This window comes from Zeus faber (assembly GCF_960531495.2).
Source record: "Zeus faber genome assembly, chromosome: 17".
In the NCBI taxonomy this organism is placed as follows: domain Eukaryota; kingdom Metazoa; phylum Chordata; class Actinopteri; order Zeiformes; family Zeidae; genus Zeus; species Zeus faber.
Window position 1 is genome coordinate 17,097,003 of NC_137204.1, and position 15,777 is coordinate 17,112,779.

Sequence of the window (15,777 nt, forward strand, 5' to 3'; positions counted from 1 at the left end):
TATAAGATATGAATTGCGATACCTTGCATTTAGAACTCCGCTCTTCCTTGTGTCCCACATAGAGGAAAAACATGGCGCGCGGTGGTCGTTGTGCCACTGCAGTTACTGGAGGATCCCGCAGGTTTTGCTCGGATGACACTTTTATTATGCGGGAAACGTTTTTGTCTCATAATTGTCAAACATGTCATTGTGTGTTCTTCATATCTTCCTCTATTAACTCATTTTTATACACCCACCATACACCTTCCGCCGTTTATTTATGTTTGTGCGTAAGAGACGACGACGGTGTGTTTTGCGCACGTTTGTCGGTATTTGTAAATGTATACGCCGCGGTGAAAATTGAACCGCGCTCGGGTGACTGCCTTCGCTCCAATCCGGGGAGATGCCATTCCATTGGTCAGATCTCCATGGCAACACGGTTCCACCTATGGCGAGGCGGCAGCCAGTGGTTTTGGAGCGAAGAGGAGCAGAAAGAAAGTGTGAAGACGAGTGTCAAAAAAACGCACTGGGAAGGGCGGCGGCGTACAGCACCATGCCCGGCAACCCAAAAGTCAGACATCTCCCTGGTTAAAAAAAAACAAAACACTGTTTGGACATTAAAGCGAAATCCTGCCGTTCATATCATGTGTGTAAGTGTGTCAGACACAGACTTTCCGGGATGCACAGAACATAGGTTTTTTTAATCACTGCATTTTATGTTTATTTGCTTTCAAAGTCAAAAAGTCATTTCACTTTAATACCCGCATCTGGGGTAACCGGCAATTCCCACAAAGCCTCTAGTTTATTACAGTGTTATTACCGAGGAAACGCCTACAATGGTGACGCACTAATTCCTCTGTAAATGGCAAACAGAACAAAATGAATGATGGAAACGTGGGTGTAATTGTGAGAAAATATATGCACAGTTTATTGATAGGTGTGGCTCGCACAAGTCATTTCAAATCAATGACCTTTGTGTTTCAGGTCACATAAGGATATTTCTTTTTCTTTTTCGACATCACAGCAACACGTGGCCTGTTAAATTGGGTTTTTGTCCTCTGTTTGGAGGACGGTTTCGCTCAGCCCGCGAAGGCCGAGGAGAAACAAGCGTGGGACTTCCTGCTCCAAAAGAAAATAACAACAAACATCGACAAATGCGTTCCAGTGACTACTACGGAATAACAAATCATAGGATTTCATAAATATTTACTTTTTTTTTTTTCTTTTTTCGTTACCGCCGCTACATCCACAGCTTTGTAAGACCTGCTCGGGCTCTCGCCTTTTTCCAGTAACATCTACAAATCTCTGTACAAAGTTCTGACCATTCCCAGAACGCCCCGTGAAAGTCCAGTTTCACAAATATATATATAGCTCTGTCAAGAAGAAAGGAATATAAACACTCACAAGTCGGTTCTCAGTCACTGTGACATATACAGAGAACAAAAGGCACTGTGACTCAATTCATAAAACAATATTAACAAAAAAGTGTAACGGAACTAAGAAGGGGACAATGGCGTGACAAAAAAACCCGTCTTTTCAAACCGCTCTATTTGATCGAGTAAGTGAAATTTGGCAGCGTGTGTCCATTTTTGTATTGGTTAATTAAATACTGAAGGCTTCGGCGACGACAAACAAACACAGATCGAGTTGCGTTTTCCAGCATCCAGTCGTGTTTGAGGTTCAGTCCCCCGTTTGCCATTTTGCTACATGCTTAAAACACACCTAAGTAGTATGACCATTGAAGCCTGTTGGCGCCGTCATATTTAGTCTGAAAAACATAAAAGTTAGCTGCACATGCATCAAGCATTGTTTTTTATGTTGAGCCGGTTGGCATGTTAAGAAGGAATAAGTAGGTGTTCGTCTTGCTCTTTAAAATATTATGGACAGTTCATAAATACAATACAGTGTCAGGAACTCCCATGTGTCGTGTGGACAATACCCTGGTGACTCGCATGACCACATCAGTGTTTGTCAGCGTCGATGGCACAAAGTGAATCTGGTCTTTTCTTCCAGTTGGCAGTTCAGCTCGTCGTCTCAGTTCACCTTCGGAACCTTTTTTTAGGCAGAGTACTGCCTGTGCGTGTGCGACACAGAGCATCGAGGTGATGCCGGGCAGTCGTGTGTATCTGTAAGCGCAGACAGGCGGCGGGTTCACAGGATGGTCTTGGACGTCCGTCTCGTATATCCACAAACATGGCGGTTGGCGTCACCCACGCCAGCGCGGGTCGCCGGGTCATCACTTGAGCGAGTAGAGCAGTTCGGCGGTGTGGCAGAGCGACAGGGGGTGAGCCGAGGAGAAATACTGGCAGCACAGCCAGTCCTCCAGCTCGGCGTTTCTCTCCGGCTCCAGCGAGCGCTCGGCAAACTTCATCATGAGCAGCGCCCGCTTGACGTCCAGCCAATTGAGGAGGCCCTCGTGCCGGGAGCCCTCGCCTGCCGGGACGTTGCCCGGCCCCTGCCTCTCCCACTGCCGCTCCATCAGATCCCTCCTGGGGCCCCAGAGGAGGCTCTGCAGGACGCGCTTGGCCTCCTGGATGTGGATGCGTTTGATGGGGTCGGGTTGGAGCAGCAGCTGGGCGAGCCTGCGCAGGCCGGCGGAGTAGAGGGAGACGGAGGGGATGGGCGGCAGGTCCTCGCAGCGGTAGTCCTGCTCCTTCAGCGCCGGGCTCACCTCGAAGGGGTTGGGCTGGTGGAGCAGCTCATAGATCAGGATGCCCGTCTGGAACTCGTCGAACTTGCGGTACTGGGCCGCCGAGACGATCTCCGGCGCCAGTCGGGCGTGGTCCCGCTTGATGCGGGGGTCGGCGCTAGCCGAGGCGGCGTCCTCCGGGGAGCGGCGCTTGGCCTTGGCGAAGTTGCTTATGAGCAGCCGGGGAAGGTGGTGACGAGCGCCGGCGCCGCCGTCGTTCTGCGGCGGCAGGGCGCAGAGCAGGTGGGACTGCGGCGCCGGCGGCCGGCGGTGATGCGGCACCAGCAGCAGGTTTTCGAGGCAGAGGTCGCGGTGCGTGACCCCGTTCTCCTTCAGGTGCTCGAGGCCGTTGCAGAGCTGCAGGAGGAGGAAGCAGACGCGGCGCTCATAGACCTCGGGCTGGGCCCGGTGGAAGGCCTCCCACTCCCGCACAAAATCGGCCGCGCTTTGCTGGGGGACCTCGCGGGCGATGACCACCACGCGCTCCTGCTCCTCTTGCTGCCCGGGGAGCGCGGCGGGGGGCGGGAGCCGGGAGGCCGGGGGCGTGGCAGCCGAGGGCGGCTCATCGCCGGGCAACATGCTCTGCGGGACGCAAGCGATGAAATGTCCGCTGTCCTGCTGGAGGTTGAAGTGAGCGGGGATGCTCTGCTGCACCGAGAGGCCGTACAGATGGCCCTGCTTGGCCTCCATGGACGCACTCTTACAGATCTGTGGAGGCAACGAGGAGAGGGAGGACACACGGTTAGCAAAGGATAAGGAATGAAGGAATGAAGGGAAAACAGAGCGGGGGCGGGAGATGAAGAAATACTTCAGGAATGTCAAAAAGTCAAATAAATCCACCTTAAGCCAGATTTGTTGATGCATATCTAACGTTAATCCCTCGGCTGAAAAGGATTTCGCAAGGAGAAGGATCCTACAGCGAGACCCCTCGATTCCAGGTTTGGGTTCATTTTGTGTCCAAAGAACTGACAACATTGCGCTGAATGAATTGAATCCACAGGGAAATCCTTCAACTTTAACCCAACGGGGGATGTCTTTGCATGTATCACTGTCATTAATATCTCTCTTATCTCATCATTTATTTTTCGTTTTTAATTTCACTTTGGACTTCTTTTTTTTTTTTTTTTACATTGTGTGTGTGAGTGTGTCAAAATTGTGGGGATAAAATGTTATTTATTTTTAACCTTTTTTTACCTCCAACCCCCCTCTTTAGAGAGCTATTTATCATGTTTGGGTCTATTAACAACAAATCACTCCTCCTAGAGGGAGAGAATCTTTATTTAAGTTTTATTTTAAAATCTTTATATTTCCATATTTGGTGGCAGAGTGACCTCGGTCTGATACCGGATACGTTGAATCTAATACACAAAATCAGCAAACCCACCTCCACAGCAATAAAGATATGACATTGTGATTAATGCTGACAATTGATTGCTGTGAGATGATAACTTATGATTCATTACGCCACAGTGTGTGTGTGTGTGTGTGTGTGTGTGTGTGTATGTGTGTGTGTCCACAGCAGGGGTTTGTCTCACTGTAAATCCGGCTTGGCATGTAGATTAATGAGCCCAGAAACATTAGGCAAGACTGCGGGCACCCCCACACACACACACACACACACACACACACACACACACACACACACACACACACACACACACACACACACACACACACACACACACACGGCTGGTGCCTTTCACAGCGCTATTGACTTTGGGATAAAGGTCAGCGGAAACCATCGGCACAGCCTCCCTCCGTTGATTTGGAATAAACGCCCCGAAAGGGGTTTGTTCCGGTGGGACCAGTCCAACACCAGCTACTGGGATCGTCAGAACCCCAGGTCAACGTCTCAGCTTTCTACAACCAATTTGCGCCTTAATATTATTAGTACACAGGTACGAAGATGACCGTGATCGATAAGCGTACTGTCATTGACCTCTGAGGGAAAGTGAGGGAGTGTAAACACCACCTGCACATCACAAAAACACGCTCTCGCTCTGATTAGGAGCCCGTGCATGTTTAGTCTTCCATCCCTTATTGTAACGCACCACAGCGCTCTCCAAGGCCGAGCGCCTTGATATCAAAGCATAGTTAAGACAAGCTACAAGCTACGAAGACCAAACTGCCCCAGTTCCATAGAATATTTAATAATACAACCATATGGAACACTGTTTAAACCACAGAATGCATACGCTAGGTCAAAAAGGATCTGGCTTCAAATGAGTTTTGTTGTCTATTTATAAGTTGGTATTTGATTAGACTGATTGAGTAACAATGAGTTCACATCATGAAAAACACCTTAAATAAGGAATTTCCGTTATTTTAGATTATTCAAATGTTGTGGTTTGAAAAATAAAGCAAGTAAATAGCAATCCACCACCCGACCCATCACAGGCACTGTACCGTACCCTGAAATATTTTTTTTCCCCTCAAAAGAATCCCAGCAGATTCCTCCACTCTTTGGTTTTGGTAGGGATCTCTTAATGTCGTAAACATTCTTGCCAGTGTAAAATATTCCAATCTTTTCAGGGTTTACCTTGACTGTGTAGGTGTTGCTCAGGTCCAAGGCGCAGGCGGCAGAGTAGTACACGGCGTCTCCGGCGCTGCAGCTGGGCTTGTTGCAGGTGAGCTTGAAGAGCGACCAGTTGCTCTCGTCGAACCTCAGCGGGTTCCTCTGGGAGCTGGTGAAGTGGTCCTCGCACTTGAGGGCGAGTCGCCGCAGGGACTCTGCGTACAGGCCCCCCAGCTTGGAGTAGACCCCCTCCCTGCTGTCCATGTTGCTGAGCAGCGTCTGGAGCTGCAGGCTGGAGCCCGGAGCCGCCGCGGAGCCCGGCTCCGAAGCCGAGAAGGGCACGCTGAGCTGGGGGGAGGAGGAGCAGGTCACGCTGCCGCGGCAGTGGACGCCCAGGCGGCCGCGACCCTTGGCCGGCTCCTCCAGGGTCCGAGAGCGCGACGGCTGGCTTATCGCGGCGTGGCAGTGCTCCAGAGACTCGCTGGACGAGAACATGGGGCGCGGGTCCACCGGGCTGGACGGCAAACTGGACCGGGAGCCGTCGGCCGGGCGGCACACGTTGCTCTCCGAGCCGCTGAAGGGCAGCCGAGGGTAGGCGCGGACGAAAGGGCGCCCGTTGCCGTGGTCGGGGGCGGAGACGGTGCGGTTGACCATCTTCTTCTCTGGGAGCGGCGGCGGCAGGCCGTGGGAGCTGCCAAAAGGGTCCGGCTGAGGGGAGCCCGGGTTCGAGGCCATGGGGCTTCTGGGAAAAGGAGAGGAGCAGGCCACTCGAGAACCTGAGGAAATGAAGAAAGCACACCATCATGTCTTATCTTTCTCAAAAAAACATTTTTTTTTCTTTAAAACTAATGAAATGCAAAAAAAAAACCCCAGCAAAACCACAACGTCCTGTAGATGTCCCGATCCAATCCATTGATTGGCTCATCTCGGCAGATGTTAGATCTGGGGTTGTGAGAGAGGCTTGAAGAGCCTTCCATCCAATTACGGCTAAATTGTGAATTAAAGACTCGGCGCGTGGTTGAAACTTGACATTGCCCGAGATGAGATGGTAGATAATTGTGGTATTGAGTAAAATAAGTGCTTTGGTGGTGGGGTGGGGGGACTGTAAAGAAGTATAAAAAAAAAAAAAAAAAAGCACCCTTCTAGGATGTAGCCCAGCCCTATTCCCTCGTTATCAGACTCCATAATTATCTCTTCAAACAGCACTTCCCAGGAAGTTGCAGCAATTAAAAAGGGATCTGGATGCCACGACGTTTGAAGAGCCGGGATGTCGGAGATGACAATCACTCCGTCGAGACAAGTTTCAGACGGCGCGTCGCGATTCGCTCGCCGCACGCGGCCGAGTTAATCTCGCGGCCTTCGGAGCGAGACGAGCGGAATGAATCGGGGGCTCCGTCTCACACACGTGCAACAGAGGAGGAAGGAGAAGGAAGACAGATTAGACTTGTGCTGCTGCAACGTCTGTGCAGACCTCCCACCTTTGCGCGCACACACACACACACACACACACACACACACACACACACACACACACACTTACCAGCGTCACCGGTCAGGCTGTCCGTAGAGGCCGTGGGCAGAGTGGGACTGCCCAGCCCCCGTAGAGACTGGGTGAGGCTCTCAACTGAGCCCCTCTGGCTGCAGCGGTCCAGCTCCATGCTGCTGCCGCTTAACTTACTGCCAACCCTGCGAAATCGAAAAACAACAACAACAAAAAAAAAGAAGAGTAAAACAGATGCTTTACATGTGGCCCTTTTAAACTTTTTACTGGTTTGCCCTTACGCCCTTATGCCCTGCCCCTGTTATCAGGGCGTGTTTGCAGTTAGACATCTTGGTCTGTCTGCCACCCAGAAATTCCATCACGAAGGGGAAATCCATTTGAGAGCTCGGTCAGATTGGAGAAACTCGGGGCCAATGTAATCAACCAGAGAGCGTTAATGAGAGAACAATAAGAAAAAAGGTAAAAAAAACAAAAAACAAGAACAATGAAGCAATTATCGGGCACCGGTCAGTCTGGTGCCAATTGGCCCTAATGTTAGGAAGCTAAATTATTTTTGCACAAATTGCTGTACGGTACAATCTCTTTTAAACACATTACCACCAGAAGGGCTTAGCTGTAATATCAAGATTGGGAACCGGCCGAGCCAACCCAGCGCCACAAAACAGACAGTTGCTACGGGGCTGTGGCCTCCTCGTGTTTTTGCACCTTCTGTTGGTAGCCGGTCCCCTTCAAGCTTGAGACCGAAACACGTGAGAGGAAGCTTCCGCCGCGGTTGGACGCACTTCCCTTTCCCCTTCGAGATAAATAGTTTCCTAATATGTCTCTGAAACGTTGCCACACAAGTAGTCCACGTCAGCACGGCGTGAGATCCGCTCTTAAAAAAAAAAAAGGGACAATGCTGCAATTCTGACTCCATCAGATGGGGAAACCGTCATCAAAAAAAAAAAACATGATCGGTTTTGATTATCTACCTGACCAGACGCTTTGCTCTTTTTTACCAAAACGCCCACGTGTTGTATTTTCGTCACTGCGGCGCCAGGCCGCAATGCCCCCAGTGAATGTGACTGCAGGGGCCGTCTTCAAAACAAGGTGTCTTTCTTTGTCACAACCCCGTTTCATCCATTGAAATTGAATCACACCACGATTAGTCAGCAGAACGGCAAACGCCAGGGCAGAGGACGAGGGTGGCATTCTCTGCGGGCAGCGAGCTGAAGGACTGTCACTCTACTCCACGGCCACACAAAAGAATTGTGGTGAAAGGCAGGGAAAACGCTGAGGCAGAGAAGAATGGTAACTGCACAATGTGTCAATGTGTGTGTGTGTGTGTGTGTGTGTGTGTGTGTGTGTGTGTGTGTGTGTGTGTGTGTGTGTGTGTGTGTGTGTGTATGTGTGTTTCTGTCCATATAGATATCAGACCTGCGTTCAAAACATCGGGCTTGCCTACTCTTACAGTCAGTGTAATTGTACTTCACTTAAATCCAGGAGTAATGGGAGATGTGTAATGGGCTGACTCAGCCTTATCAATAAGACCATGCAACACTACATCACTGACGTGAGGCTCATATATGTTTCCATAAGGGCAAAGTGCTGCTCGGAAACCGAGGCTCGCCATTTTCAATATTAAAAATATTGCTGACTTTAGGCTTCATTTAACAGAGATTAGACCCATACATTGTTAATAGTACATGACTGAGCACTATGATGACATTTCAAAATGTGAAGCAGCACACAGTGGAGTGCGCCGGATCGGTTGACGCGTGCGACGCGGCATTAATAATGAATAATAATATAAATAAATTCCGAGTGAGAAGAGTTGGCGGAGCTTGAAAAAGGAGGTGGGATGCAAAACACACCCCGACCGGCGAGTGAGAGTGAAAGACGAAACCCGGATTAACTTGCAGAAGTGCGGCCACGGATCAGGTGGCCGGAGAATTAGACACATTGCACACACGCACACACACACATGATCAGTATGTATTTCTAATTATTTAGGAATTTGCCTTGTAAATTTACCGCATTAATAAATGCTATTTAAAGTTACAGTGAAATTAACATTACTCCAATTACTATTCTTAATAATATGTCGACCATGCTGCAGTTATCAAGCAAAACGATTTTTTTTTTTTTTTTTTTTTTAGCATTTTATGAGCGTATTCACATGCACGAGGCTCCTGTGATTTTTGGTGAACTGAGATTAGGAATCGCCGCTCAGTGGCACATTGTATGTTGCAATAAAGCGCAAAGACAAATTGCTCCACAAATGGCATCCATTTTTCTCCCCAGGCAAGCTATAACGATCGTTATCACAATGATAAAGTCATATAACGCATGTCTCTGAAGCCAAGTTTTACTAATGTTTTACCAATGCTCCAATTGTTCTTTGCTATCGACTTACTGCCTCACTGTTGCCATTGCTCCATTTTCTCTCAGCCGTCTATTTTGACAGGTCTATGGCAGTGTCCCCATCTGAGGTCCAACACCCCTTAAACTTTGCCGTAAATGGGAAAGTATAAGGCGAAGAACACGCATTTCCCAAATTGAAAGCGTCATCTTACAAAGCAAAGCAGTTCGGGCGGAGAGTGTGAAATGGAGCAATGACGCCACATCCATCATTTTAGCCACAGTTTCGGTACGGTTTGCTACCAGGGAAGCTACCAGGTCGACACTAACCTGATGTGGAATGGTGTGGTAGAAGATACCTTTCATGAAGGCTTCGGTGACGGCTTTACCGTAGAATTTACCAAAGAAGGGAAGTGAACCTACTTCCCTTAATTCTTTCAATAGTGAAAAGAACAAGCTCCCCAGGGAAGTAGGAACATAATATATTACGATGTTATTTACTTCTTAAGCCAACGCACCGAAGAGTTTGGATTCGCTGCCGTCAAAAATCTGCCGACCTACCTCCTACCGGAGAGGCTGAGATCCGTGTCCGGCGCATAATGCCCCCGGATCAGATGAGTGGCTGACGGAAGCCCCTCCATGTGTAGTAACACAACCCCGGCTCCACACGAGTCATATGTGTATTTAAAGTCTCAGCAGGAAAAGCTGCAGTGACCGTCAAAATGCTCTAAATTAAAATACACACATCTCACATTAATATATATAGCGGCCCGCAATTAGAAGTACCTGCATCCGATGACAACAAGATGCTTTCTGCCCCACGTCGCGGGGAAGGATCGGTATAGCTTCGTCGGAGGGAGGGGCGGCAATTCCCGGCGCCATAGTTTATGGAGAGCAAAAAGGTAGAGTTCCCAATGGATTTGAATAGGCATGCTTGTTCTATAAATTCTATTTCTCTGGGTGGCAACCGACTGTAAGGCTGGGACAGTTTGGAAGTTGCCCCGGGCAACAATCTGTTCTGTACGGCCCCACCCCCGGGCAACCCTCCCTCGTCTAGCTGGAACGCCCGTCTTGTAAGCAAGCACACGCAGACACACACACACACACACACACACACACACACACACGCACACACACGTTTAATGGGGTGGGGTAAATAAATAGACTTAGGAACTGTGACTACAAATAAAGAGAGGATCTGGACGTCAGCTCTAGAGCATTCCACAGTGATGACAGGGTCTGATAGCGGCCGATAAAAAAATAATCATATTTTCTCAACCATCTGTGGCTATTAAATGATTCAGCACATGGAATATTGTTTTACTTTACTTGTGTTCTCATTGTTTCTGGGGTTGGTGTCTAGCACAGGTGACGCTCCTTTTGTAACAGTGACACAGCAAGGACTAAGACGTTACACCTACGCGCATGTAACGCGCCTTCAAAATGAGTGCAGACGAGAAGAAGGTGGAGCGGCAGACACCCAGGCGAAATGCACTGTCAACACACTGGTGATTTAAGAACTCCGTGGAGCTGCACTGAGCCTGCGGTGGTACTCTCCCTCATTTGTTCGTTCGACTGTAATCTCAGACCTTTCTAAGGGGGTGACCTGACACAGTTGCTGATTAAATAAACGTAATCCTCTGATAAACTCGGAACACCCAAAAAGCCATGAGGGTTGCAGGCTGACTCGAGGCGTGCTCCCACGTGTCTCAACACGGTGTGTTTCTCCTCAGTGCAGAATGCAGGCCATGCCACAACAGGGGAGAGATTGCGCCTCGCTGGAATGACCTTCAATATAAGAGTCCCTGAAATGTGATCACGAATGGGTGTTGTTTTGCTTTTGACCGACAGCATGTAGAAAGAGTGCCGCAGCTGACACAGTTTGGTTTCGTTTCGAGGCTTCAAATATCAACACCACTCGCTTGCTAACGGACATGCCGCACCGGTGACGCAAATAGCATCACCCGTGCTTTTTGCGCCTATTTAAATGAGTTATCATGCATACATTTGGCACACAATTGGCCCATTTCTATGCAAATGAGCCACATTGGAAAAAAAACATCCAATTCACAAACACCAGCGCTAAAAGCCACATGTAGTGAGTGTGAAATTCTTACCATTTGCAGAGAGCTGGAGGTAACTGCGCAGACCAAAAAATAAAAATAAAAGGCTCTGATCAGGTATATGCGCCTGATCAGGTATATGCGCCGCTGATCAGAGCTCCGAGAATTGTCCGGCACGGTGTGGCAATGCCCCACCCCCCTCGGGGAACAATTGGCCTTGTTTTTCCACATGTGTTGTGATCAGACGCAAAACAAGGGAAAATTGAACCCCAATGCAAAACTCTATGGCCATGTTTGCGCTGTCATATCATTAGCGCAACATCATTTTGTGAATCGGACGTTGAGACGGGGCAGATGGCGGGTGAAACTGACGCACAATTTAACGGCGCTGTCCATTCATTGTGAATTCCCCCCTCAGTGTGCATTTTGCAAACGTCATATCCAGAGATCCTGATGTATTATGAGGTATTATTCAAACATCACTCAAACTCCTCGATTTGAAGCTCAAATCTTACATGCCTTACTGCGTGAAAAAATCTTGAGAAATTTGCCCAAGCTTTCTGAGCAGCAGGATGTTCCAAATACGGCTGACACACCGGAACAACCTGGAAGGGTGTTAAGTACTACCCTGCACCTTATCGTGGGGTACCAGACAAAACACGGCTTATTTTTGGGGGGATCATTTGATGCTCTCTTAACTGCAACACTATGCCGCTGCCCTCTTTCTGCTTTGGGTACTTGTTGGTGAGTCAGACAGAAGTGTTTACTTGTCTGTTGCAGTTAAAGGTAAAAATACATGTGCAAATGTTTGAGCTCTTCAGCCTAATGTCAAGCTTACCACTTTTTGCCATATTTACTCTGATACCGCCAAACTCTTATAAAACATCAACACTCTAAATATGCCTAAAAAGATTGAATTTACCTTGCAGTATTTTGGAAAATATGGTTAACTAAGCAACAGATCACTTCACACTAGTTCACTGCATCCATAGTATTTATGGATGTAATACAAAAATCTTCCTATAGACATCACAGCTGCTGAAACACCCCACATCCCAAACTTTGGGCAACTTGTGGGGAAGTTTGTTGTTTTATACTTTGATTTTTACCATCATTTCATTTTACTTCCAACAAAAAATTGTCAGCAGTTTCAGGAATTGACATTGGTTTATCAAACCAATGTAAAATGTAGATAAACAACAAGGTGAACTACTTGCTGTTTAATTTACCTCAACGCCGAAAACGTAATGGGACTGACAAGTAATGCACAACTATAGAAGCAATTAAAATATTTATGTCAAGTGGCTCAAAAATTCAACTCTATTAGCTTGAGTGAAAGGCAAGAAAAGACAGTTATTTCTTTGTGTGTCAAAATCAATGGGACCAAGCCTGTCCTTTTATAGTTTGTCCATTGTGAAGCAGCCAAAACAAATTTAGCGCAGTGTGATACAGTGGGAGACCATTTAATGGACTTTGTGTGTAAATGAGAACTGAAAAAGTCGCACTTCTACAAAGAACGGAACAGGGCGGGCATTGAGGGACATTCTAGGGCTGAATGTGTTTGAATGATCAGCAGACACTGGAAGGGAGGCTGAATCAAGGCTGAATAATCGTCCCATGAAAGGAGAGGGTACAGTGGGTGTGCATAGATGGCTGCAATAAACAGACGTGTGTGTGTGTGTGTGTGTGTATGTGTGTGGGACACTTACACACAGGGTCAAAGTCAATATGCAATAAAAAAATACCACATGATCTGCAGAGAATATGTATTAGCATAGATAGCAAGATCATTTAAACTAAAAACATGAAATTGTAAATATAACGGAGACGTTTCAATTGAGTGTAAATATCCTGGAGAAATATACTGTACATGACCATTGAACTCTGGGCATGACATCTGAGGTACATAAACATATTACAGTAGATTATATTAACGATACTACTGTGTCAGCTACACACAAACAACAACTGTTTCTAAATGACCAACATCCATTAAGATTCTGAATCTGAAAAAAAAAAAAAAAAAAAGCTGCATTCTTGCTCACTTCCACAGCAGCAAACGTGTTCCCAAAATGTCTGCTGTCTCTTTACCACCCTAACCTTCGCCCTTCTTTATTTTGAGTTGAAAGAACAGAGGGAGAACAGGAGCAGGGCGAGGGTTTTGAATGAATCCTACCTGTGGTGCTTCTTGGGTGGTGGTGGTGGTGGTGGAGCTGGCTCATGGCTCGCAGGTCCCTTCCCAGCTGTCAGCAGCTCCGATGATCCGGCGAGCAGCGACGCCTTGGCCAGCATGCTGCCGCTGGGCTTGGCCTCCTCCGCTGCACTGGTGCCCTCTGTTTGCCCCTGACAGGCACCATTGTTGGGGGCTGGTGGGGAGGCAGTGCCTGGTTCTGTCGACGGAACGGGGGCACTCTTGTCTCTCCAATCCCTGGCCTCCCTCCAGACAGCAGCGCTATTGACCAGCCCCGTCACCCGAGAGGTTGCCTTACCCTTCGCCTCCTTTCTCTCACCTTCCTCCTCCTCCTCTTCCTCCTCAATGCGGCAGTTCCAACCCGAGCCGTGGTGGTGGAGCTTGTGCCGGCGGTCCGGGACCGGGCCGCGGTTCTCCGCGGCGCCGAGACTGAACTGCCCTTCTCTGTGGGAGAGGAGGAGCAGCACGGGGAGGTCGGGGAGGGGAACCGGAGAGGAGGTGGAGGACGAAAGGCTGGAGGTGCCCAGTTTGGGAGAGCGCATGTTCCTCTTTGGCGGAATGGGGGGGCTGGACTGAGGTTTGGGCTGCAGAGGGGATGTGGGGCTGGTGACTGCGGCCGGGGATAGGGCGCCGTGGCCCGGGCTGGGCCAGCGGAAGGTTGGACTGGTCGGCTCCTTCGGGGCTGCCCGGCTGAAGCGACATTGGGTGCTGACGGAGGAGTCGGGACTACTCAGGTAGAAGGTCCGGTTGTTGGCCACGGTGCGGGCGGCCACGACGGTGATCGTAGCCCGCTGGCCTTCCGGCGAGAGCTCCAACTCAGAGAACTGGGTGAGAGGTGAGATCGGCATCTGGTTCTGAGGCTGGGGCTGGGCCTGTAATTGTGATCCACTACCCTGCACCCTTTGCTTTTTCTTGGTGCTCTCAGCGTAGATAGGCTCCTTGTGAGTCTGTCCATTGGAGATGGAGGAGGGTGATCCTGGACTAGCCGGCGTTACTGGGACTTGCGGGTTCTCCAAATTCGCCCGGCCGCCTCCCAACCCCTCAGGCCCCGGAAGTGAATCTGTACTGCTACAGTAGGAAGAAGAGGAGTCAGATATGCTGACTGGCTCAGACAAGGAGTGGCCAGAGGGACAGGGTGGTGAAGCATTGTGGGTATTGGAGTCCAAATTAAAGGTAGTGGAGGGGGAAGTGGGAGAAGTGCTGGACGGCTCAGTGTTAACAGGAACAGGGCTCACAGTGTTCACACAGTTGCTTTGGACGAAGGCAGAATTGGAAGTGACGGTGTCTATGGATAAAGGTGTCTTAACAGGCGTCTGATGGGGCTCCCCGTCATTTTCCTTGCTTATCACAACACCGTTTCCGTTATAAGTGCTCTTGATTGCTCTAGCAGTGGAAGAATAGTTTTGTTGACTGAAGCTCTCGCCATTGCTGTTCTCCTTTAAGCTACATGAACTGCGGACCTCTTCCTGGGACACGAAGATGCTGCTGGTGATGGTGGAGTATTTGGGCAGGGCGGGGAGCAAGGGGGACAGGGGCCCAGTGGTGCAGCAGTTAGCGCGGTCCGCCTTGGTGCCGGTGCCCTGAAGCACAGCGTCTCGAAGGCTCTTGCTGCAGCCATTGCCGTCGATGTAAAGAGAGGAGAGATCCAGGAGCTTCTTCAGGCCAAGATGCTCCACGGGACTCTTTGGGTTTTCCTGCCGTAACATACATCCACAAACACAGCAACGGAAAGAAACATTAAATACAGACAAAAACTATCGACCTATGCCCGAAACGTTTGAGAACCCCTGCTTTACCTGAAAAAAATAAAATAAATATCGGCAAATTAGATCTCCTCACCTGGCCCGTATTCATGTTGACATCAGTCGTGGCATTGGTGTCGGTGTTCATCATCGTAGGCTTAACGGCGATGGTGGGCTTGCTGTAAATCGACGGCGTTGTTACTTCGACGTCGTCATGGCCCCCCGCGCTGGCCCTCAGACAGACAGCCGCTACGCCACCATCCGGGCTGCCGCCGGCGGACCGATGGGCGCTGAGCGGGTGGAAGCAGTTCTTACAGGAGCCGGGTTTCCACACGTGTTCTGCAAAGTCGCTGCACGCGGACATCTTTGGTTTGCTAAATCGAGTGTGGTCAGAAAAGGCAGCTGAGAGACCCGCAGGAGATGAGCTGAACTGGCATGGCTGGTTGACAGGACGGCACAACATGGTGGAAAAGAGAAGAGACGACAACGTGATTAATTTCGGAGTTTTGGTTCTACCACTACATGGTAATAATAACGTCAATGAAGTGATTTGTATTAAGCTCAACTACATGAACTGCCTGAAGGAGACATTTTTTCTCTTTGCTCTCACATATACACATTTTGCTCCCTGTGAAGTAGGGATTGCAGTTTGAGGGGCAAACTGAACGGGCGAACATTTTTATTTTTAAATAATGTGCCCTAGATGAGAGAGCAGCGACGTGTGACACGGTGCATCCAGCTGTCAGCGATATGAAAC

General features: G+C 49.1%; 1 protein-coding gene across 1 annotated transcript; it reads right to left on the minus strand.

Moving 5' to 3' along the window:
* Nucleotides 1-715: 715 nt before the first annotated feature.
* On the minus strand, nucleotides 716-15,384 carry prag1 (PEAK1 related, kinase-activating pseudokinase 1; the record flags this gene model as incomplete). The annotated part of the gene is made up of 5 exons (XM_080017625.1): nucleotides 716-3,376; nucleotides 5,208-5,959; nucleotides 6,724-6,869; nucleotides 13,264-14,972; nucleotides 15,118-15,384. The coding sequence occupies 5 exons, from the start codon at nucleotides 15,382-15,384 to the stop codon at nucleotides 2,216-2,218; spliced, it is 4,035 nt and encodes a 1,344-aa protein (XP_079873751.1). The 3' UTR covers nucleotides 716-2,215.
* Nucleotides 15,385-15,777: the final 393 nt, after the last annotated feature.